The 25,373-nt window shown below is 36.4% G+C and overlaps 1 protein-coding gene across 3 annotated transcripts; it reads right to left on the bottom strand.

Annotated features, from left to right (window-relative positions):
- Positions 1-256: 256 nt before the first annotated feature.
- LOC102622154 (uncharacterized) lies at positions 257-24,530 on the bottom strand. Of its 3 annotated transcripts, XM_006476101.4 has the most exons (36): positions 23,428-24,524; positions 22,532-22,676; positions 21,720-21,998; positions 21,405-21,572; positions 20,524-20,739; positions 19,755-19,849; positions 18,845-19,019; positions 18,040-18,464; positions 16,569-16,692; positions 15,683-15,778; positions 15,531-15,602; positions 14,807-14,944; positions 13,961-14,114; positions 13,139-13,506; positions 12,353-12,816; positions 11,905-12,243; positions 11,203-11,427; positions 10,641-10,731; positions 10,407-10,484; positions 9,947-10,237; positions 9,634-9,831; positions 8,881-9,363; positions 8,079-8,240; positions 7,548-7,877; positions 7,378-7,460; positions 7,142-7,246; positions 6,068-6,296; positions 5,035-5,400; positions 4,752-4,853; positions 3,734-3,877; positions 3,030-3,118; positions 2,094-2,176; positions 1,869-1,984; positions 1,698-1,783; positions 1,401-1,500; positions 257-1,005 (listed from the first exon to the last, which is right to left on the bottom strand). In XM_006476101.4, exons 1-36 carry the CDS (start codon positions 24,318-24,320, stop codon positions 940-942), a joined length of 7,578 nt encoding a protein of 2,525 aa, XP_006476164.1. In that variant the 5' UTR covers positions 24,321-24,524; the 3' UTR covers positions 257-939. The 3 variants fall into 3 exon arrangements, 2 of the variants coding, with proteins under 2 accessions (XP_006476164.1, XP_052295732.1); XM_052439772.1 differs by lacking the exons at positions 20,524-20,739; positions 21,405-21,572; positions 21,720-21,998; positions 22,532-22,676; positions 23,428-24,524 and adding an exon at positions 20,360-20,498; XR_001508005.3 differs by lacking the exons at positions 257-1,005; positions 1,401-1,500; positions 1,698-1,783; ... (3 more) ...; positions 3,734-3,877; positions 4,752-4,853 and adding an exon at positions 5,827-5,919 and having other exon boundaries at positions 5,255-5,400; positions 23,428-24,530.
- Between the last annotated feature and the right edge of the window lie 843 nt (positions 24,531-25,373).

The following is a 25,373-nucleotide window of genomic DNA, read 5'->3' on the forward strand; positions in this document are numbered from 1 at the left end:
ATAAGGATGATGATGCATTACCCTTGGAAAAACACGGGATGATTAAGTTGACCTACCATTTTTGTGTCACATCCTGTATGATGATAACAACTGGGTAAGGAAAGCATTCTATTTCCAGATCCCCAAGAGAAGAAATAAATATACATAACAGGCCTTTGATTCGGTCGATCAATAAAAAGCCACTCACAGCAAATACACATCTTGAAATTTAAATAATAATAATAATAATAATAAAAAGTGTACTAACCCATAAAAGTAAAATAACAAACTTCGGCTAGCCATATTATAAAAACAATAATCCTAGGGTCAAACATTTAAATTTTCAAAAAAAATAAAATAATAGAGCTAAATCTCAATTTAACTCTTTTATCTTCCATCAAATTTTGTGACCCAAGTACCCCGTATAGCTGTACTGTACATCACGACTACATGCCACTCTTTTCTTTCCATTTTTCTCCCACAGGCCACAGCTATTACATAGGTAAAAGAATCGATTCTACTACAGGGAAAGGAAGACATAAAATGCAGAGTTCTCTGCTGCGACCCTTCATATTCTCAGAATTCTTTACACTATATGGTAACCTTCCTATATTTGAAAGATCCCACATGATACCAAAACATGAAGATCGGGCACCCGTTGCAGCTATAATAATCTATTATTTCAAAAATGGATACTGAATTAACATCCTGTACAAACAACAAAGGCGATATTCATCGCTGGCTGATCTTAAAAGTTCATTCTGGCTATAGGATTAACTTTTCTCTGAGTATCCTTCAAGTTTCGCTGTAGTTACAATCTTCAAGCGGTAAAGCAATCATCATGGTTTCCATGTGCAGTGCCCCAAATGAACTCCATGGCTTTCAGACATACTCAATGAAGCGGTCACCAAATTATCAGTGCTGCAGCCTACTTTGATCGCAGTATACTTGGGCAGCAAGTTACATATATTGAGCCAACCACTGTTTACACATATCAAGCACTGGGAGAGCATTTGCATGTAATGCCTGCAACCAATTAGTCTCATTTTAATCACCAGTGGCAAAACTAATATTAAACCTGATGGAGGAAAAAATTATCCAATTTGGGAACATTTTCATGAAATGCCCGCAAGCAATTTTTTCATTTCAATCACCAGTGGCAAAACTAATATTAAATCTGACGGAGGATCAAAATTATCCGATTTGGGAATTTAAAATGTCTTGTTCAGTCATTATTTTGAAATAATTCCATGGTATCTAGGAGAATTAGGATTTTCTTTCATTGTTGTAATCATTATTTTTTAGTTTCAAGTAAGCCGCCATTTTCCACAAGGGGACACACCCCACTTGGAATGCCTAATGGTGAAACATCCAATAACTTTACAAATCCCATAATGGAGTCCAAACTGAGAGAGAATTACCTGATGAGCTACATATTGAACATCAGCCACGCTTCCACTTCGAGAAGCAATTTGGAAAGCACTTTTTAGACGACCACAAACCACACAAGCCAGTACCTTTCTGCATGGATAATTCAACAAAAACATATTTGATGTTATCACATTGTTACCAAGATACGCGAGTGCGCGCACGTAAATGGAAGTAAAAGGACTAAAATGGACAAGAGAGGCATTATGAATTGAGATATACAATTTTTTGAAGTAAAATCTTCTTCAAAATCAGATAAATATAATTGAAGCACTAGACATTAACATTACCTATGACTGCTGGTTAGCATGTCAATGAGTCGGTCAGGGCGTTCCTTGTGTTTATTGGCATATACATTTATTGCAGCCCCCAAGACCTAAATCAATTAATAATATCTGAAAATGAGTGTGCTTACCATCAGAAGTACAAACACCACCTAAAGAATGAAGCAATCTCGTTACCTGATCCCAATCATCATCGTCAATTGTTCCTTTTATGTTTCTAAAAAATTCTGTCAACTGACTCCCTTTCTTCCTTTCAGCAAGTGATGCAGCAACACCAGCATATATATCAACAGCTGAAAGTTATGGAAAGAAGATTTGATTTGAGATGTCAATAAAACAAGTGCATTAACTAAAAAGCAGTAGAATTGAAATAATAAATAAACAAGTTATGTGTATGGTTACCTGGAAGATTAAATTCATAGATTACTTGGAAAGCCAAGTCGAAATTCTTCTCCACTAGTGTCTCTGCAATCTCACACCTCCTCCTGAATTGCAACAAACATAGTATATCAGTTCCCTTCACCATTAGGTAATACCTTTCTCAACAGTAACTACCAATTTCACCATTATATACCATTCTCCTGCAGTTTTCATCTAATGACAATCATTACCAACATTCATACACATAATTTATAGTTAAAATTAACCCAGAAAAATATGGATTCAGAGATAGTGACAGGTGGCTCACATACAACAGACTGAAATTACAATGGTAAACAACAAAAACTAGCAACACACTAGGGTTCTCATGTATCACTTATCAAACAAGGGTAGTTAGCTTCAGAATGTTCATCATCTGAGAAAATTAAGTCTGAAAGTCAAAATTAAAATCAGAACAATAGGATAAATGCAAAAGACAGAAAAATTCACTCAAATAAAGAGCCAGAAATCTAAGTAGCATTAAACAAGCTCAGAATAAGCAATGACCAGAAAATTAAAATCAGAGCAATAGCATAAATGCAAAAGACAGAAAATTTCACTCAAATAAAGAGCCAGAAACCTAAGTAGCATAACACAAGCTCAGAACAAGTAATGACCAAACTGCTTTGAACATAAAATTAAGATCCAAGGCTAGTAGCATGAATATCAACCTAAAATGCAAGTTCCATCTAGGACTCATACTTAGTTCTTTTGCCACTGAATTACACCTTTTACCCAGAAGATCTCAGGCATTTTTTTATTTGCTAAATAATTATCCTGTTTGCAATATTTGTTTACCTTTCTCTTTTACTTTAGATTTAGAAGTCTTTCTTCTAAATCCCATAGATCAGGACGCTTGCATCGTTATTTTTATGACAAATTAACTTGTCCGTACTACCTATTTACGATGACACTAACCTGAAGGTTTCCGGATCATTTGGATTTCCAAAAAGAGAGTGTCTCCACTGTGGTCCATCCGAATCATTAAAAGATTTTATAACTTCCACCTACAGAAAGTAACACATCCGTAAAAAGAATATGAGATATATATCTATAGCAATTATCTTTCTGCAAGCAGTAAAAATGTTTAAAATGATGAATCTGAGAATATGCACCTGAAATAAGGTAAATGCTCCCTAGAGGATGATGCTTATAGAGTAATCTTTTAGATTAACTGTCTAAACTTAGTACTCTTAAGTACTTCAATTACAGATCTTTGTGTCTAATATAAGAGAGCCTACAGCAAGGCCCAAGCCTCAATATATGCACCATACTCCTCTAAATCTGATAGTTGACACATAGTTATAATAATTTTACAATGTGAGAAGACAGCAAGTTAGTACTGAAAGATGACACAGTATGGATCTTAGGTCAGACCTCTGCAAGCATGCACAAAGAAGACAAGCATAAACATCATACTGATGGTTGATACATTTGTTTTTAACTAAACGATAGTTAAAGAAATCATTTTCTTTACATGTACAAAACAGAATTTTGGAAGTGTCTAGGCATGAGCTCACTGTCAGTAACAATAACGGCTATATTTAAGGGACCTTGCATCTCTCAGGAGCTGCTTCCAGATCACAGCAAACAAAAAACCGGTCTCCCCGAAGATGCCTTACCTGGATTGATACCCGAGCAGAAAACTTGACAAGTCCTTCTTCACTTAGTTTCTCAGAAGCACTTTTTCCTCTGACACCCTTAGTGACAAGCTTGGTAGAATCTCCACCTTTAACTCGAGCTGACAGCCCTTCATCAAAATGCATCTAGAGGATAAAGGAAGATAAATAAAAACAGAGCGGCTATGACAAATTAAACAACTGACAAAAACTTAAAAGTACAGATGCAAATTTAAAATATCCACAACACATGATGGCCAACATAATTTTGCTTCTGTGTGGAAAAACATTAAATTGAAGGTGGTTAGAATCTTTGGACATGCACTCCTCATAAAATCATTGTATATGGCTTAATCCCCACTATAGACCCTATAGATATTGATTTGAATGGGTAAAGGGAATAGAAATTGAAAAAATACTTTTTATTCTATTGTTTTCCATTTTTGTTTCCACATAGTTGAGTCAATTGATACCCTTTGATTGTATAGGTCAATCCACCCTAAACATGCCTTGAATGCATTTCTTTTGGCAGGTCCAGAATGAACAAAATCATATGTCTTGATCGTATCTCATGCTTCCACCTCTTTCTCTCGGCTCTGTTTCTTGTTCTTATATATCTCATTCTCTCTACATCCTCTCTTCTATCTCTCTCTCCTTTTTTTTTTTGCGGTAATATCTTCACCCCTATTTCTATTCTCCTTAACCGTATTTTTCTCTTTGACCTACATCACTCTCGCCATGTGTTGGCTCTTAGGATAGAGATTTATCTTCAATTTTGAAACCAAAAGACATCACTCGTCTTGTGCGTGATCCATCCATCTTGTGTGAAGCAACTGTATCCAGTCATGCATAGCTTTCTACAGCTGAATTATCGACACAAGATACTTCATACTATTCCGTGGTAGAGCATCTTTTGTGAAAGTTCTCCCATATCATGTCAATTTTTCTGGTCCAATACGTAAATGCACCATGTTCAACTCTAAATTAAGACAGAGGAGGGCATTATTAGAAACCACAATACCTTAGCATTTTCCAAATGTTTGATAGCCTCCTCCTGGGAAGAAGAGTTCATAAATAATTGAATACAGGAAAGTCCAGCAGCAACATGGTCCTTCTTAATTACCTGAACCGACAGAAAATTTGAAGTAAATCAATGACAAATATGGTAGAAATGGAGGGAAATAGTAGGATTCTAAAGCTCATATATAAGGTACATCAATATACTATGCTTCAACAGCGAAAAAAAATATAAAGCTTCATCTTTTCTTATTCCGGGTGATTTAATAAGAATACTTCATCCATACCAGAAACTTGTATAGGTAATTGAAATGTTTATGAGTTTCACAATAGGTGCAAATGCGGGCAAGGGCTGCAGCAGTATGCTGATTAACAGCTACATCCTGTTCGTTGGTAGATGAGATTCTCATTGAAATCACTTCCTCCAAAATTGGCATTGCACCATAGCCAACGCACAACTCGCAAAGATCATCAATGGTTCCATAATCCGTTGCCAGCGAATCTGGTCTTTGAGGGGACGAAGATGAAGTAACAACTCCCATCGTTGAAGGTTGAGGAGGTGGTGGAACAGCATTTGGAGGAAAAAACAACATGCAGGCATCGGTATAGTGACCATGCCTAAACATAAAACCAAGCAAGTGCTGACGAGCATACTGAAAATATCAGAAAAGAAAAACCTGGTGAATAAACTATAACAATAAAAACTGGTGAATAAACTATAACAATAATTAAAAACGTAGAAGATTGGAGAGGAAAAGAGGGAAAAATAAAAGCCATGTGGCATGCAGGGTCTCGCGACTTAAAACCAACTAAAAATAAAAATTTGTAATCAGAAGATGAAAACATTGAAAAGAACAATTTGCAATTAACAAACAAGATCCTAGATACCAGGTAAAATATACCAAAAAAGCATTTTCAATATGCAAATCAGCGGTAGAATCTTTCAAATATGTATGTGTTTCAATGCAATGAAATATCAGTTCCCTTTAGCTAATCATTTAGCATGCTGACCAGCAATGCTTGTACACATTCAATTTGACACTTCTATAATTTTGCATCATAACAAGTTCATTAATTACCTTCCTAATAATTACGGTAATGTGATCATAATTTGGTGTAATTCAGACTCATACTACCATCCAGCCCTCAATGAAGAAAAAGTTCCTAGTTTACTATTGGAGTGGCGGTGGGTATGGGTGTACATGTTCAAAAACAAAAATTCATAGTTAGTTAAGTAACACTTGGTTATGCCAGAAGAATCTGCAAAAAAGTGTAATATTAGAAAACATGCTCTAGCAAATAAAAAGAAGTTCAGCTTACTTCTTGCAAATAGTTGACACACTCAATGTATCTAACACTCTCGAGGTTGCTGCGAGGTCCATCTTCAAAATCAGAACCATATGTGGAATTATTATTTGCAGATTCTTGAGAGCGCCTGGATCTCTCTGAACGTGGAAATGTAGACGGCATGTAAAGAACATTAAGATATGAATCCGCAGAAAGAGAATCATCCAATATTGTAGGAGCACTTTTGGCCAAGTGCTCGTACCTGAAATATAAGTTATGTTAAACAGATTCATAATAAAAGAGAAGCACGCAGCGGTATGGTTTTACTTCTTTCCTCCCTTACCTTCTTTCTACAAGAAAGTCCTCATCAGAATGAACAAATATGTGCTCAAATATAAAGAAAAAAACATGGTATTTTCAACAACCATATCTGGTTTTAACTGTTTTTTAGTCTCTTTTTTTTTTTCTAAAATTCTGAAGGTTCGCTCATATACATTCTATTATTCTAAGCATGCATTAACACTAATTCAAGGACAAAATTGCATAAAACCAGCTATATAGTATATATACATTTCCCTTTCCCTTGATCCCGTAAATCCACATACCTTTCTATAATCATCCAGTTCTAAACTCGGGACTACTGCTGAACCCTACAAACAAAGTAATTTCTACCTCTCTACAACCACCGAGCTCTAAACTGGAGACTACAGCCGAACCCCTACCCAGGTAGTCAAGAAACTCATGGGACATAAATATCTCAGGTAGGTAGCCACAAGGGGTGTTGTTGTCTCCAAGGGGTCTTTTACCACTCAACTAAAACCCCTAGGATTAAACAGCAATGGCATATTATTTTCCATATTAAATCAAATTGTACCATATTATTGACAGCACAAAAACTAGACTCATAAACATCACACTGCCCCAAGGTCACATCAGGATCAACAGATCAAAGAGAGATGCAGACATTGTATAAAATCTTCAAACATTGGCTGGATTTAAGTCTTTAGACAATATTTGCCCAATTTCTAGTTCATTAGCAATCATAATACAATTGTAATACGGAGATAAATGTAGGGATTTTGAGTTTTATGCTGCAAGCCATCTTACATGGAACGAACAGCTGAAACATCAACAGGCGGACCGCCTTCAATGGTATTGATGATCTCCAGGATAATAAGTGCAGGATCACCCTTATATAATTGAAGAGCTTGCCTTCAAACAATCAAATAAGCAATAAGACCAGTCAGCACACCAAATGATTGCGGGATGAGAGAGCAAAACTTTCTATTCCGGTATTAATCTTAAAAACTGTAAAATTTAAGGTATGCAAGTATTCAACTTACTTAAATTTAACACGAGCTTGCGCGTAGTGTTCCATCCGAATCAAAGCATGGCCCCATGCATTCCAAACCGGGAAAACATCAATCTGAGAGAAGTCCCAATTAAATATACACTCAAATGTCCAACTGAAAAATGGCATTTATTACTACAATATCTGGCTTTCATATTTTACCTTACACTTCCTGCAAGTATAAACAGCCATGCTATACCGTTCATCAACAATTAGCCGGTCACGAAGACGAGCAGACGACTCTTTATCAGCAATATCGTCAAGTGATGCAGCGATTCCAGATCCTAAAAGGCTCTGAAGCAGCTCAGCGCGCCCTAGCCAAACATCTGCCAGTGACATAACTTCAGATAGCTCATCGGTGGACTGACTACCAACACTGGAGCTACCAGCATCAGAGGAAGCATCATCAGCATCCCTACCCCTTTCAGAATTACTGGAGAAGTCACCAACCCCAGCAAGCTTTCTGAGCAGGGATTTAGCATAAAGTAAGCCCTACACGTGCAACATAAGACTTATTACAGCAATTTGCAGTGCCAACAAAACTGCATACTCCATACCCATTGAATTGAACATTAAGCAAAATTGCATCCATTGCCTTTGTTGATGGTACACTTTTAAACAACTGGCATAGACTACAACTGTAGAAAACAATCTGCTCCCACTCAAACACGGGGCGTAACAGAGGTAGCATACCTGTACAAGTGTTTCCGTGACATGATATGCTCGACCGATTGTTTCAACAGATGCATTCTCAGGCAACTGCTGGGAGCTCAAAACCTTCTTCATCTGATTAATACACAAGTCTAGGGCGCTTTTTGCAGACACTAACTCATCAGAACACAAAGAAAGCAGAGCCTGGAGACAAAAACTGAAACCTTCATCAGAGGCATGTAGACTCATAATCATTAATTAGAAATTGAACTATCAGAAATGCTCAAATCACCAAATGAACATGAAATATGACACAAGTCGCACTTATATGAAAACAATCTGCATAAGCTCTAAGTACAAGCAAAGCCAGCATATTTCCATACAAAGTACATCATTACATTCGGAAAACCTCTAAATGCCAAGAAGAAGACGAAATTCAGGTATTAAGTTTTTACACATTCACATCCTAACTTGAAACTTTGTACAAGTTGTCACAAAAATTAATGATATATCTCATATTTATAGAAATTCAAAGTGAAGCACAGGCACATGTTAACACTGGTAATCCAGAACTAATAGTACACACAAAAAGTGGAAAAACCATAAACAAGAATCCTACAGTTAACATGATTCTGTTTGAACTCATAGAAATCAATTTTTCATTTTCCATACAATAAAAAAGCACCTATAACCACCAAGTAGAGTGACACTCCGCAAAAGCTATTTTCATGGTCATTGGCAACCCACCGGCAACAGTGGCAGTAGCATACATCAACTATTACACCACAGTGACTATAATTGAAATATATTTAGCAAAACATGTTATCCTGCTGCACCAGCATACCTTGAAGAGAATAATGTCAGGGGCACTTGCATATCGGTGAGCTGCACGGATAGACTCATCCTTACTAGCATCGCCTGTTAGCATCCATTCTTCAGCAATAGAAACAGGAGGAAGCCGTTCTTGCCCATCTGCAGAGGATGAAGGGACCCGATCTTCTTGAATTCCAGCCATCGCCTCCCAAGCAACTTTTTCAGATGCTGTCAATCCAGAACTCTTTCTTTTTCGGTACACATCTTTTGGAGCAACCTTATCTCCAGTATTCCGAGGAGCCCAAGAAAAAGCTCTACGTGCTTCCTTTTGCAAGTTACTTAGACTGCTAGTGAAAGACGACCTTCCAGTGGTTCTCATTTTTTGCTTTGGTCTTGTTCCTGAAACAGATATTCGAGGTTCTCTGGCAGGAGAGCTAATACTGACAGCTATTGCTTTAGCAGCATATGCTACAATCACACTGTTGTCCCTCAATGAAGGAAAATCTTTGAGGATCTGTTGAAAAATCATCCAAGTGTCACCATAAAACAAATTAAATAAAAAAGCACTAAGACGAACAAAAAAATAAGGCAAAAGCTCTTATATATGAATGGTAAATGAGAAGCCAAGACCCCAAGCATTAGGCCACGGAATCTCTAATGAACAAAAAGAATACAGAGTTGTTTGGATTGAGTTAGGTGCCAGCAAAAACATAATCTAGAATCTCAAGTAAAGATTATGTTTTTGTCTGAAACCAATATGAAAAAAAAAGGAAGAACACGGTACCTGAGAAGCAGATTGCAGTTGTTTCCTCATCAGAAGAACCTCTACTATCAAACGTGGGTGCTCATGCAGAGAGGAACACCTTTGCTGCCATGGCAGTGGCAAGGCAGCCAGAACACGGAGACCTAATGCCCATGAGTTAAGTCGCGAAATCTCATCATCCGACAGATTGCCATCTCTTCGTTTCAGAAAAAAGTGAACCTTTACAACAATAAGACAAGAAAATTAAACTGAAGAAAGTTCCAAGATTCAAATACCAAAAGTCATGCATTCCAGTCAACTTCAACAAAAGAAGGCAACAAGAACAATTAATTACAAGGAGTTGCTTGGATCGAAGGTTGGGTAATAGCTGCATTGCTCCCATAGCAACTGGAAGAGCATCATTAGAGTCACGTAGAGAAGATAGGAAACGTGAAGCTTCTGTAGGACCTCCACCATTGAGAGGATCAGCTGTGAGAAGCTTCACAAGTTGCCTGCCCTGCAGTTCTCTCCTCAACTCTATTGATAATCCTGCACTTTCAGCTACCTCTAGAGCAGCAGAAACAGCTCCTTTCTCGGCTAACCTAAGTGCCAAGCCCTCAGGATCTTCCTTACAGTCTGCTTCAACCTGAAATATGCAGGCATTTTTTATGGGTGTGGGGGGGGGGGGGGGGGGGGGAGGGAATAACAGTTAGAAACACAGCATCAAGAATGGTTAATAGCAAAAAGGTCAGAACTATTTTTCTTCTTCAATCAAGAGTTGCTCAATTTAGTGCAGAAAGAGCAAGAACTGTAACCTCTTGCCAGCTACTATAGTGATCGTCTGCACTTAATATATGGCTGTATCTCTGCAAAGCTTGTCTCATTTGCAAGACCTAAATATCACCAAGAATGACATCATTGATGGAAATTATTAAAGGCTTATTTAGTAATATTAGGTAAAAAGGTAAATCATGTCCAAGCAGAAAAAACCAAGAGAATGAATTCCAGTATTGAAGAAACTCCAGACAAGTACAAACCAAATCCAGTACCTCATTTCTTAATGGATCACTTTGAGGCAGGTGGCAGCTGCACATGGTGAGAACATCCAGAGCAGCATCAAGTTCCCATCGGTGTACATATCTGGAACAAGATTTTCAAAATTTGAGTATAGGGTCCAGCGTTCAAGGAACAATAGTAGTAATTCTATATGGATTATATCCTTAGCATGAAAAAACAAATACAAAGGGGCTGTAAAAATGTGATGCAGAGAAACAGGAGAATGCTTATAGACAACATAAAAAGATGTATTACTTAGAACGGGATTTCGCTGAGAACCTTCCCAGTCTAGAATAATTACCGGTGGCCATACTTTTAAGGATTGATGGGAAAAAAAAAAGCTTTAGCCATACTGGGGTAATAATGAATTCTAGAGCCAATATTTCTTAAGAAATTAGAAAAATGGGTTACTCCAGATATGAAAAACTGCACTGGAAAAGTGCTAATGATACAACAGCCTAATATATTTCGCTTGGAAATTTACAACTATCTAACATATTTAAGTTTCAGAACATATTATAATATTTGAAAATAACTTCTATTATTTTTATTTACCTGAGTGCAAGTCGGGCAGCCAGTTGCTTATCCTTCAATCGCAGGCAATACTGCCAACTATTGCTCCAGATACCATGGCCTCCATACCCTTGAGGCTGTCCAGAGATTGAATGGTTTTCCTCACCACGTTCAATGAGAAGCTGAAGTAATTGATCAGAGGCTCCATTTCGTAGAAAGCGATCCGAAAGTGCAAGCGCATCCATTAGTTTTCCTTCATTCATCAATCTGATTCAAGACAATATGTGGCAATAAGCGAAAGGATAACACTGGTCACCACATGATGAAAAATCCCAATCACAATGCTTAATCCAAAACCTGACCTCAAATATTTAAAGAGGAAATAGAAGGGAAAGAATAAAAGAAGTGTAGCTTTTGTCTTCTTTGTGATTTTAGGTGAGTAATTCACTTATCATCAGGAATTCCCAAATAAAAGACCCCAACAAATAGAGAGCACATTTAGAAGACAACCAAAAAGTTAGAAACTAACGAAAAGATGAGAATAAAAGTGTGCACAGTTTGTCCATTTTCTTTTTCATCATTAGGATGCCTTCATTCCAGTCTTTTAACAGGATTACTAACATGTTACCATACATGAAAATTTGTTCTCAATGTCAGTATCAGATGACCAGAATCAGCAGCTAGAAAAACTAAGACAACTATCAAAGGAAATAATGCACTTGAGCAAGAATGAATGACAAGTACCGCTCCACAGTTTTCTCATAAGGGTCTTCATTTTTCCAATCGAAAGAAAGGAAAACTGCTGAACCATTTTCTGCATTCTCAGATTTGAAGGAGTCATGCCAAGGGTCAGAAGTTACACCACCTTGGCCACTGAGGTCCACCATTGATGATGAAATGTTAGCTTTACCAACAATGTCATCAACATCTGATTCACTATCAGTGTCATTCTCACGAAGTCTCTTGATAGCAGCTCTTACTTCATGTTTAACATCATCAGCCCTTTCCTCAGCTGTTACAGCAAACTCTGAAACTCGATGAAGATTGGTTTGCATTTGTATCCATCGATTTAAAGTTGGAAACCTATTCAACAGAGAAGATATAAAAAATATAAAAGAGAGGTAAAACTACAAGATCTTGATGTCAGCTGAATATAGCATTTCAATTAACTTCTCAATGGCACCTCAGTTACCTTTCAGATTGATCAAGAGCAAACTCATAAAATAAACGGTCGGCATCAGGTGCCTGCAGTTCTTCATCATTCAATGAGCTAGATATAGTCGAGTCACAGCCACTGTATAATATGCTGCTACCGAAAACACATGCTAAGACAGCCCTAACAGGGGATATTTTGACCAAATGTTTTACAATATCTAACTGTAGAGGGTACAAAGGAACTCCAGGTGTTGCTGAAGAACGTCTGTAACAAGTGGGCTTAGCTTCTTTAGAAGATGGGATAAGTACTTTCTTCTCAGAGAAACTACTAGGGCAGGAAGGAATGACAGGAATGCAAGCCCATCCATGGCCAGACCTTGGAGGATAAACTGGAGGTACACATGCTGAGATCACTTCATGTACAAAATCAGCAGACATAATTTCAGCCACCTTTCCAGCTGCATCAGTGCTGCCTCTATCAAAAACTAGACGAGTTAAAAGCTGCAAATAACAAAAGCAAAATCTTTGTAATCCCATGTAAAAGAAATTAAGCTAATTCCACAATGCAATGACTTATTGTCATTTAACAAGACCAGCATTTATTCAAATACTAGGAATGCTATTTCCCAAAATTTCCTTCTGCAGGTTCATTAAACATGCAGTAATCAACCATAGGAACTTCAACAATAAAAGTCCAACGAAAAAAAAGACTATGAACTTTTCTTGCATAAAAATTTGATATGAGATAGATGGAAAAACATACATAGCCATCAACTTTACATGCAGAAAAAATGTGCTACAGCACAGAAATTAGAGTTCTTACGTCTTTTGGCCATTCATACACAAGTGAGAAAAAGTTGAAATCATGAGTTGTATCAGTTCCATCAACTATGTCTCCAATTGCAGCAATATGAAGAATAAATTGTGATAGATAAGTGGTGGGCTTTGCACTTAATGGACCAAACAATCTCTTTCCCATATCCTTCATATCGTATCCATCAGACTGCACATTTGTGTCTCCAGTTTCTGAGCTTAATGCTCTTTGTTTAACAGGTTTTAGCCCAAGCCCAAGAACACCATCCTTGTCAAAGTGCAACAGCACTTTTTGTTCGGTATATGAACCATCCCCTTTACTGAAATTCGGTTCTGTTTCTTCATCAGAAATAGCTCTTGCTAGATTATGAAGCTTACCTAAAATTTCACAGGAAAACGTGTGTTACAGGCACAAACACATACTTTCTGAAGTACTACTTCTACAAGAAAAATAATGATGGGTCAAGACTGTTAATTTACCACTTGACCAAAAAGTTTAAACTAATAGGTAAGAGCACAACGATAATATTAAGCTCTAATGGATGCCCTCATGTGCATGACCAATCCCAAAGGGACTTGTCACATGGACCAAGGCCAAGCCAAGACACAAGATAAAAAAAAGATCATAGAGACACAAAACATAGAAACAAATAAAAATGTAAATCACGTGAGGGAAGGATTCAAATACAATATCTATTGGTCAAACTAAATCTGATTCCATGTTACATACCAGTTGATGCAAAAGCTTAAACTGATAGGTAAGGGCCTAACAATAACATGCTCTAGAATGACAACAACTTTGTATGTGAAGAATGAAAACAAACAAACTTACCACTCAGAAACTGACGCTTGCCCTTGTGAGCATCTTCAATCATCTGATGTAACATGGCAAGAGCACGTTCCCGCTGCCCCTGTCGATGGGACTCCTTAGTCGATGAAATGATGATCTCCCCGGCCAGAATGGCCTGAAGGGGTGATGGATTATCCTGGAGGAACAGATTATGCAGCAGGATCAACAACACCCATTATTTGATAATAAAGCTTATTAATACTTATTATGGACCCCCAATAGACAGATATTAGGATCAAGAGTAATGTTTTCTTGTATTTTCACTAAGAAAACAGAAGGAAAGCCAGCATACAGATAGCAGTTAATAATTTGATTTCTTCAGCATGGGCACATGAAAATGAGAGACGAAAAGGTACCTAATACCAAATCAATTTTACTACAAAAATATGTTCTGTAAAGCCACAAATTTTCAAGAAATCAATTAGTTTCTCAATGTGGAAAGAATAATTCAAAATATTTCAAATTCCAATAATAATTCAAAAAAATTCATATTGCAATTTTTCTTGCTTCTTGATAAGGTAGCATTTTCACAAATGATTTTATGCTATACTATGATATTCTCTATACAGGAAAGAATATCTTAGATCTGGAAGAAATCACTTTAGCTACTCCTAGAGATTAAAGGTTTTCACTTCAGCTTCATCTTGTTTATCCAAGAAAAGAAATTAGAAGCTTGAGACAAAGGTGAGACCATGCACGAAGAAACACATGCTAAGCCTAGCTTGATGCTATCATAGAGAATCATTAATAATTACTTTCAAGCAAAGTCAGACTAAAATCCCCAGCAACAAGGAGTTCTAATCCATCAAATGATATAGTAAATTTTACCTGTTCCAAGAATTCATGCAAACGCTTGAGGACACGACGAGCGGCAGAAATAACAGCTACTTCACGGATCTGATCCCAGTAAGAAGACCCTATCTTTGGAGAAGCTCCTGGATATATCTCAGATAGCATAATCTGAGCCTGCAGATATTACAAGTGCATGCACAGTGTGACATCAGGACACTGTTAGCCATTTACAAAATAGGAGAACAAGGATGAAACCAGAGAAAAAGAGGAATAACAGATAATTACAAAATAAATGCATAGAAAATTAAAAAGCTTAGTTTCCTTGAAGCAGTTGCAGAGAGTAAAAGGATTTTTCTTTTCTTCTTCATGTTTATAACTTACAGGATCATTACTGCAAGGATGACTTGTGCCCTATGGTCTGGAGTTCTTTAAAAGTTAAATTCTATTTAATAAAGGAGCATTGCTTCTTTTAGAGAGCACAGAATATGAGTGCGATGGGAACATTGATCACATAGATGGTAAAAAGAATGTTGTGTTCGCTTCAATCAGCACCAAAGTAACATCAGAAGCTTAAGGAACTGGAATTTCCAAGATCAAAAAAAAAAAAAAAAAAGCGGGGAAGCAGCTGTTATAGTTTTGGTTTTGCAACTAGACACTGCAAAAATATTGAAAAAACAATAAAAGAAATATGATCAGGAGAAAAGGAATGCCATGCATGGAATTAATACACAACAAATACAAATAGATAGTAGCGCATTGCCTGATCCAGAAGCTGCACGGACATATTGGCACACCTTGCAGAAGTTGCAGCAACATCAATGCAAAGAAGAATCTGAAAGGATACAGAAGCACATTAGTATTCACTGACTTTGGGCCAAAATGAGGAATCAAGAGTCCATCCTCAGCACTCACTGCAGCCAAGGAACCTAATTGAGAGCGTAACGAGGAAAAGTCCAGATCTTGTATTGCAGAAGTCCCATCAGCAGCACGTGACACTGCATCTTCTACCTAGAAAGAAACAAACCATATTAACCTTACATGATCAATAAGAACACTAAAGGTAAAAAAATTTAAGCCTTTTCTTGAGATTACCTCAGCAAGGCAAGTAGAAAACAATACCAAAGAAAATTTTTTAATTCAGAACCAGATATCACTAAGTATTATGCACCTCAAAAACGATAAACTAGTTTTGGAGACAAATTATCTCAACATACAAACCTATGAAATCTGATAGAAGACTACATGTGCAACAAACTACTACAGTATGTTAAATATATGCAAAACACTGCAGCAAATTGATATGCCGCAAATTTCTATATCAATTCCTCTACTCACAAATGCATTAGAACAAAAACTAAATTTAATTTAAAATGCAATGCTAGATTATACTATACCTGTTGAGTAACCACTAATCCAAAAAATCTAATGTAATACAAAAGGACCAACAATAGTATTCAAATTCTAACACATCTCCTCACATGCTTGGTGGAATTTTTAATTAATACACTTGCCCTGTAGGTCAAAATACAAATGCGAACGCATAAATTAGAGGAAGCTTCGGGATTTGAACCAGAGACCTCTAAATAAAAATAGCTCTACCGTCATGTTTGGCAGATGTTAACCTCATAATTTGAGCTAATTAGAAAAAGGCCAATGGAATTTACAAGAGACACAATAAAAACCATTAAAAAGTTGAAAAACCTAAGCAGCTAATGTAGAAAGCTGTTCATCAGTAAAATATAAACAAAATTATCAAACCAAAGAAATATGAAGAAGTAAATGACAATCTGGATCGTACAGACACTCTTCTGAAGGTACTATCCACCCATTCAGCTAATTCAAGGGTTGCTCTATCTTCTGCAGATAATGAAAATCGATGTACAGCCTCTTCCCCAATGTCATATTTTGCTCTTTGCATGCAGCTGAAAAATTAAATAACATCAAAATACAGATGCATCAATTTCACTAAGAAATCTGAGAAAACAAAAGGTGCCTGCAAAAATATTAAATGACATATCCTTTGTTATTTCTTTACATGCATGCAGCATCTATAGCGGTGAAGCTGGTATGTCAACAGGCACAGCCCTATTTATTTATTTATTTTTTCAAAATCTTAAAGAAACTGCGAAGCTTATTAACGATGAAAAATTAGTACACTGTAATGTGGAGCTATCCATAATTATGCAAAAAGCTCTAGGGAGAGGAAACAAAAGCTATACATTCTGAAAGCTGTAATATATAAAGAACATCTATCCACGCCCGTAAAAGGCTGGACCAGCCTATACAATGTCATCCCAAATCCCCTTTTCAATTGAAATGAATGAAGAAAAATGAGGAATCTAGGAACTCCCTTGTGATACAAACCCAAAGCAAAGCTAAGAGATGGACTCTATCCCACAAGCCTTCAATATATGTCCCCTCGTTTCTCCTCAAAATTTTCTTGCTTGTTAACTAGAGACGTGAAAATTGAAGCCCTAAATAACAAGCAACACTCTTCGTTCATTTCTCAAAGACCTATGTGCTGACAGAGCTCTGCAAGACATTCTTGCCACTTTCAAGTTTCAAAGTTAATCATAATTCTATCCACTGTCGACTTCTAATGCTAGGACACAAACAGAGATTTTTTATATCTGCAAAAGCTAACCAGATAATTTAAAACATAGAGAAAGGAAAAAAACAATGAACTAATGAATAGAAATTGAACTTCACTCCACGAGTTGGAAACGGCATCATTTATTGATGCTAGCGTTGACAAAGATTGAGATAAAAAGCTGACCAGGCACTTTAACAGACCCTACCACAAAAAGCCAGCAAGCAAGAGTTGTGCCGGATTAAACAGAAAATGAAAATCCTGTTTCCCTTTTTTCAATTGCATTGGATGGAAACAACCCCCACAAATGTGTGTAGGGTTCATCACTCCATCGCAGGAAATCATAATTGTTGTCCGATGTGTGTTAATACTATTGTTCTGTTCACTAGGATTGATTTAAAAGTACCAAAGACTAGCACTCTGCTCCGGCAGAAGCAACACTAGGTAATGGCTAAAATCTATTCAAGCATAAAGGCAAACAACGGACGCCTATGTTTTAAAAGACACAGAAATACACACTTCTAGTGTATATTCTTGTTAAGAGGATGATTATTAAATACACAACTGCATAAAATATCAGAATTACATTAACTAACAGAATCCATGCAAATAAAAAAGAGAGAAAAAACTGATTGTTACAGCACTGATAAAGTTTCAGAAAATAAGTAATCAAACATACAGGTTCAGTAGCTTGGATGGGGCTGCCCGTAGCACAGTCAGTGCTTCCTTCCAACTCCACTGACGGTCAGATAATGGAAAAAGACGCTGCAAAATAGATAGTCGCCATTCCCAATCTTCAATGAAACGCTTAGCAATTGAGATTCTCCATTCTAATGCCTGCCTTCCGCTGATACTTATGCCAGCAGTCAGTGCACACTTTTCTTCAGCCATGGCTGGTGGAAGATTGTGGTGCAGTATATCAAGTAGCAATCCTGAGAAAGATACAACCAATTTGTTTCCTCCTTCATATGTACTGAGATCAGAATCTTCCCAGGCACATGCAGAGGATGATTTGGAATAGCTTTCCAGTGAACCACATTGTGTCAAATTGAGGGAGATATCATCCATATGTAAAAGCGAAATTATAACATTCACCATGAATATCTGCATCAGTGAATAGAATGAACATTATGTAAAAAATGTAAATAAGAAACAAAAAGAAATTACATTTAAATACTTAATTCATTAGTAGCATTAAGATACGAGGAAGAAAAAAAGTTACGCCAAGTAAACTTCAAGGACAGCTGCATAGACCCATGTATTATATTATTAGGATGGTGAGTAAAATTTGTAGAGAAGTTCATCCATTGATAATATTCTAAGCAAACAACTAACAGAAACAAAGTGGATCACTCTTGCCAGGGAAAAGTCATTATTGCATGATTGTGATGTTCATAAACTGAAATGGTCATGTTACAATAAATAAACAGAACCAAAGCCTCAGCAAACAACAACACAAAAAGGAAATGAAGACCACATTTGACCTTGCGTGGAATACTTGCTATAGCTTCCAAATGATTCCTTAGGTCTTTCAAATGGCATAAAGCCACTTGGTGACGACTTGCTCTTTCATCGCTCACAGTTCTTTCCATTGCCCCTAGAGCAAAAATTGTTGAATCCAGAGCATAGCGCATGTGCATCAGTTCAATATCTTGCATCCTGCCCACCAAAAGAGGAAAAGAAAATTATTCCATAAAAAGAAGAGTGAATCCAACAACAAACACCACACCGATATAAGGAAATCACATTATACAGCCTCAAGTACCGATATACTTCTTTGCATTAATGCCCAAACTTAAGCACACAAGAGCCCTGATTGAATAAGTACCCACACAGTAAAAGAAGTAATTGTAGAACTAAAAATGGAAAGGAAACACATGTATCCAAAAATTTTAATTATATTAACAAACAAGAATCCACAGAAAACATATTTGACAAAATTTTAGAACTCCAAGTACGACTTGAACAAGTGAAAAAAAAAAAATTCAATAAGCTGCAGACATCAATCAGCAAAACATCTCTTGTTTAGGCAGTTAAAAAAATTAACCATCCACATGTTGGTTGTGGTCTCAATAATTCAAACTGCATTAATTCAATGGTCTACAACTTGAGTCATAATATGTGTCAACAAAGTGATGCCATTTGTCATGGCGTAACACAAGCTAAGCCCATATGCTAGGAATTCTACTCAAAAACACAGCAAACAAATTCAAAATTTAACAACCATGAACCACAAACTTGAGCCAACCACTACATTCACTACTCCCAACAACAAACAACTACAGCAGCACTCAAATGCATGCCAACATCATAGTGTGATACCATCAATGGACCGAGATACATGTTTAATTCAAACTTAGATCAATCATCAGGATATTTTCATTGTCGACACACCTCTTCCACGCTGCTGCATCTGAAGCAATTGGTTGCATGCTTATCAATTCAATAGCATCCTGAAATTTTATGCCTGGAACAACGTCAAAAAGTACCTGTAGAAACAATATCCTATTACAAACTTAGTAATCCAATTTTCTTTTATAGAAAAAAAAAAAAAAAGATGTTGTTCATAACAGAGCACACCAACTTTGTACTCACAACTAAAAATGCTTAGTACAACTAAAGTAGTCATACAAATAGAGGATGCACATCGTTGCACCGATGCCCATGCAAATTTTCAGATGCCAAAATCAATTGACAGACTCATAGCACAAAGAAAGCCAAGCAGACAAAACACATAAAAATCTTACAATCAAATTCCTTAATCACTTTCTTTGTTTCTTTTATGCAATGAAACTAAGCTTAGTAAGATAAGACTACCATGAAATCAAGGTAGAGCTATTGCCATAAGCTTAACTGCAATGTGATATTCCACTACACTGATATTATCTTTTGTTCATCTTCCGTATATTTTCTCTCACAAATCTTTGAACCCGTAATAACCCAATCCTAGAACTTGATTCAGTCAGCTTACGCAAACCCATATATCCAATATCACTCACCTGGCAAAACTTCTTTCATCACAATCACAAGTTGACACGATATTAAGACACTGTTGCAAACAACTTTAAATGTACATGCAGTTCCCAACCAAATGACTTGATATGCAGTTTCAGAACAATGGGCGTAATGCTTTGCCTTAGCTTCAGGGTAGATGAAATTGTACCCGGAGAGGACTTTGAGCAGAAAGCCTTTCCAAAATCAAGTTTTCAACAAAAGGGTCTAACTGAGCATCTTCGCTTCCAAAAGCTTCTTGTTCTTTTCCAGATAAAAGCAGTGAGAATTTTGAATTCCATGACTGACCCGAATTAACACGAGCAACAAAAGAGGCAAGATCAAGCTGATAACATAATAGGTCGCATAGATGTTCTACGCACGATGTCTGTCAGAGGGAAGAGAAAAGAGAGATCTTTTATTTCAAAGATTACTTATACATACAATTATATAACACAAGAAAACTTGGCACCTAGCTTGTGGAATACCCTATTTCAAGCTGCTAAAGTCTAATGAGCCTTACCACACTCTTGTGTTTCAATGCTTATTGAACATGTGTCGGCTTTTGCTAAAGGAGAGAAAGCAAGGGTGTCATGGGAATGTAGCGTTTTGGCTATTCTATGGGTTATTTGGATAGAATGGAATAACAGAATTTTCGGGGATTTTAGAGAGGAAGATGTCAATTATCTTCGCAATAGAGCTTGGTTTCTAGCTTCTCTTTGGACCTCAATTTCAAAGGAGTTTCAAGATACTTTGTTCATTTTCATACATTTAAATTGGGAAGGAGTTTTAATAATGTGGCTTTTGTCTTTTGAGAAGGTTTTTGCCTTTATTTCAGATGTTGATAATATTTTAGCCCTACTAAGATAGAAACTTTCTGTTTGGAGATACTCTCTTATTTGTAAATTCAAAGGCTGTTTTTGGGACTAGTGGACATCTTTTTCCCTTTTGCAAATTTCTATATATTCAATCTACTTAACTTTTTTCCCCAAAAAATAAAAATGAAAAAAGAAAAAATTGGCGCTACAACATACTTTAGAAAACAGGAATTACCTCATTTGACTGATTTCCATAAAGAGAAGATTCTTCTAGACGATATACTTGTGACTTACTTGTCCACAGCAGCTGCATTAATTTTCTACGTTCTGTTGTTTTACCAGACAAGAGATCCCAGCCCATGGCGGCTATTAGTGGCTGAAGTCGAGGACATAGCATAAGAATCTGCCATATTTTCAAACAAATGAGGTTTGTTAAGATTGGAGGCCCTCAAAATTTCCTACCAAAAAAAAATGACTACTTTGAATAATGAGAAAATAAAATATTTTTCATACTCACATATATAATTTAAACATAAAACCGGACACATACATTGCTAGCTTCTTGAAGCTGCTCCCTCATGACAGCAGACAGGGCTGTATTCATGATGCACTCAAGGATGTGTAATCCAGAAACACGAGAATAATGGAACATGTCTCTCATGCACAAACTGAATGCCATATTTAAAGCTGAAGACTTATCACTTAAGTCCATATAGGGTTTCAACTCTGCAACAAATCTGAGAAAACGCTCAAGTGGAGGTGGAATTTGGTTGCTATCAAGAGCTCTACATGAGTCAATCTCTTGAAGAAGCAACTCATCCTGAATAATCTGCAATAAAACACATAATATTCTCACAAATACGAAAAAGAAAAGGTAACACTCAAACCTCAGTATCAAAAGATCACTAAAGAACAATTTACTCCACGAAGTGACATTTTGCAAACCATAGTCATCTGAAATCAGAACAACCAACAAAATCAGAACTAAACCGGCCAAGGGTCCATCAAGGGACTTCACAAAATGAGCCAAGGCTGGCCTCCAGGAAATACCAATTTAAATGAAGCCCCGAATGACTACAAATCAACAAAAGGGCTTTTAGGCATCAGCAGACTGCTTACAAAACACAAAAGTTAGGAACAGACTGGACCTTCATCAGTGGACAACCATGTAGTTTCAACAAACAGATTTCGAATTGCCTTTTCATGCCCAGCATATAACACATGTATCATATAAGGACTCCTATCAATATCTAACAGCAAATTAATCAGATGGAAACTATTGATGATATGCTAATCATTCCTGACAAATAATTTTACCACTGGGACCACTTAAAAGAAGATTGAAAAATAATAATGTATTACCTGTATCATTTTGACAAGAAGAATGCAATTGGAAGAAAGAGCTTCTGTGTAAATCAATAACAACTTTTCTTGCATAGCAAGCCAGGTGTCTGCATATTCCTTCCTTTTTGAGAAAACCCTTTTAAGGAGATCCTCTAAAACCGTACTATAATAAACATCAAAGGGAACAGCAATAAATAAATAGAGGAAAAATTAAAGGATGAAAAAACTGTCCACATCATTTTTAAACCACATGGATTAAGCTATATGGAGCAGAGAATATAATTTTCTCGATATAGCAGGTGTAGAAAAAAAATGAAGGATGCAAAAACTGTCCACATCATTTGTAAACTTCAAGGAGTAAAAATATATAGACACAATAACATAATTTTCTCAATATGGCAAGTAAACCCAGAATATTAACGAGATCTGTTAATAAAGCCTCCTAATCAAACTATGCAAAAACAGCTCAGAAAGGACATCTTCCCAAAAAAAAATAGGACGACCACAGAGCGACAAAATTTATGAACCAATCTGCGTTATTGTTTATCCTTAGAACAAAAGACAGAACTACTTTCTCCTAAACCCCAGTACTCGAGAGTATTCTTTCATTATCATGCCAATGGATATCGTTCACAATTTTCAAATTGCAACCTCTAAAATACCATACAAATGCAGGTTAGTAAACCAAACTGAAAATGGGAAAGCGTTCGGGATATACATACATAAAACATTCACAGCATTTATTACCCTAATGCAACTCGCTTCCTACTCTCAACTTTCAGATACAGCAAAACATAAACAACACACTGAAAACTCAAACATATGCATATCATAGTAGGCGGATCTTCTTCACTATTTGAAAAGACCATAATAAGCAAAATCATACAGAACCGTAAAATAGCAGATAGACATACCGATACTCAGCCTCCTCGACTCCATAACCAGGGCGAAGAAAACGAATACGAGAAACTGCTCCTTCCTCATCTCCCTCTCTTAAACACTCCTCCATTGCATCCAAATGAGCTAACTGAATACTCCTCTGCATCAACCCAAGAACCCTTTTATCCTCCTCCTCCGACAACTCCTCTCTCCGCACTATCGCTCTTTCAGAATCAAAACTCTCCCAGCCAATCACTTGCTTGTCTATATTCCAGAACAACGCGTCAAAAACATCTGCATACTCCAAAATTACCTTCCTTAAACACATCAATTCCCCTTCCTCGATGGAAACATGTACATTCTCATTTAAGTTTTCATTTATATTTAAATTTGGCTTCAATCTCTTCACACCTAATTCCATAAACCTATCCAAAACCCTAACACAATCGCTAAATTCACTATTCACATCCCCCAGCTCCTCACTTTTATCCAACAACTTAACTTTCTCATCAAAACTCTCAGTCTCATTCAACTCGCCCTTCTCTTTCTCTTTCTCAAAACTATCAAAATCAATATCCTTTCGTGTTCTTTTAACCACGCGGTCAATCAACATCTGCACTAACAGCAAGAATTCCGACCTTAAACGCAGCGTTTCGGGATCAAAACTCCATGTGGATGAAGTGGAGTTGTCGAATTGTAGAAGTTCGAGCGTCGATAGGAACGCGAGGAGTGACGGGGACGGGCAGGAGGCTGACCAGAGGATGTCATCGAACCTGCCCGAATTTGCGACGATTGTTTGGAGGATAGCGAGGCCTAGGTCGGGGTTTCGAGTCCGGAGAGCGAGGAGAGTGGCCCGTAGCGGCTCGAATTGGGCTAGGTGAAGGTGGTTCGCGGCAAGGCGCGAAAGGAGTTCGGTTTCTTTGTCCATTGTTGTGAATTGTGTGAGTTAGCGATTGATTGATTATTTCATTTTTGTGTTAGTTTTTGGGTTTGGGTGAAGTGAGATTTAAAAATGGAATAACTGTCTGTTTTTGGTTCAGTTGTCGGAGAAGAGAGCTCGGTATGGGAGTGTAAGTGAAAACATTTCAAAACTCATACATCTTTGTTGGAATTTAGTAAAGTTTTGATCCATATACGTATCCAAAACTTTTTTGCACTTTCTAAAACTAAGGAATGTGGCTTATCCATTTGTGTGAGCCAAGTGCCCAAGGCATTAACTGACCAAAAAATACATAACACCAGAGTTGCAAATAGAACTGTAAAGTTCAACATGATCCAATTACACCATACAAATATGTCACAAATCAATAAATATAATTATCAAATTTAATATGATTATTAAATGAGTTAGTTTGGAGTCAACTTTTTTTTTTAAATTTCGTGTTGGGTTAGAATTAAAGTTCTTAATCTATTTACCTAATTAATGACACAACTTTATTTTCTATTCAAAATTAATTTACAAGTTCTCGTTATCAAAACTCAAATATTATACATGATTCCTTCATTTTCTTCTTTTTTTGGAAAATGATGAATATGTATGTGGTGTTTTATTAATAAAATTCTATATAGATTTATAACTTTAATAATGTAAATGTGTAAAATATTAATAAACACGTATATTTTATAATATCGATATATAATATTATTTATATACGTATAATTAGAACTTTAATAATATAAATGTATAATATTTTTATAGATATATGTATTCTATAATATTGATAAATAATATTATATATATATATATATTGTAAATGTTTTAGATAAAATTTTTTAAATATGTAATATTAAATGGGTAATTAAGTAATTTATTTTTTGTGTTAAATTAGGGTCTTAATATTTTAACACGATCATTAAATGAGTATTATTTGGGTTAGATTAAATTTAACATGATATGAAATTGTCATGACACTAATACGACCCAATTATTTGTTTTTCATTTCTAATTAGAGAGTGCTACTGTATTGAGGAATTATTTAAT

The sequence above is a fragment of the Citrus sinensis genome, chromosome 1 (assembly GCF_022201045.2).
Source record: "Citrus sinensis cultivar Valencia sweet orange chromosome 1, DVS_A1.0, whole genome shotgun sequence".
Classification (NCBI taxonomy): Eukaryota; Viridiplantae; Streptophyta; class Magnoliopsida; order Sapindales; family Rutaceae; genus Citrus; species Citrus sinensis.

What these genes read in the sequence shown, in the direction of transcription:
- LOC102622154 (XM_006476101.4), bottom strand. Translation starts at nt 24,320, where the DNA reads ATGGACAAAGAAACCGAACTCCTTTCGCGCCTTGCCGCGAACCACCTT. An exon ending in TTCTTGTCAAAATGATACAG is followed by an intron (nt 21,999 to 22,531) that starts GTAATACATTAT and finishes GTTTTATTGCAG; the next exon opens with ATTATTCAGGATGAGTTGCT. An exon ending in CCATCCAAGCTACTGAACCT is followed by an intron (nt 16,693 to 18,039) that starts GTATGTTTGATT and finishes TTAATTTTTCAG; the next exon opens with CTGCATGCAAAGAGCAAAAT.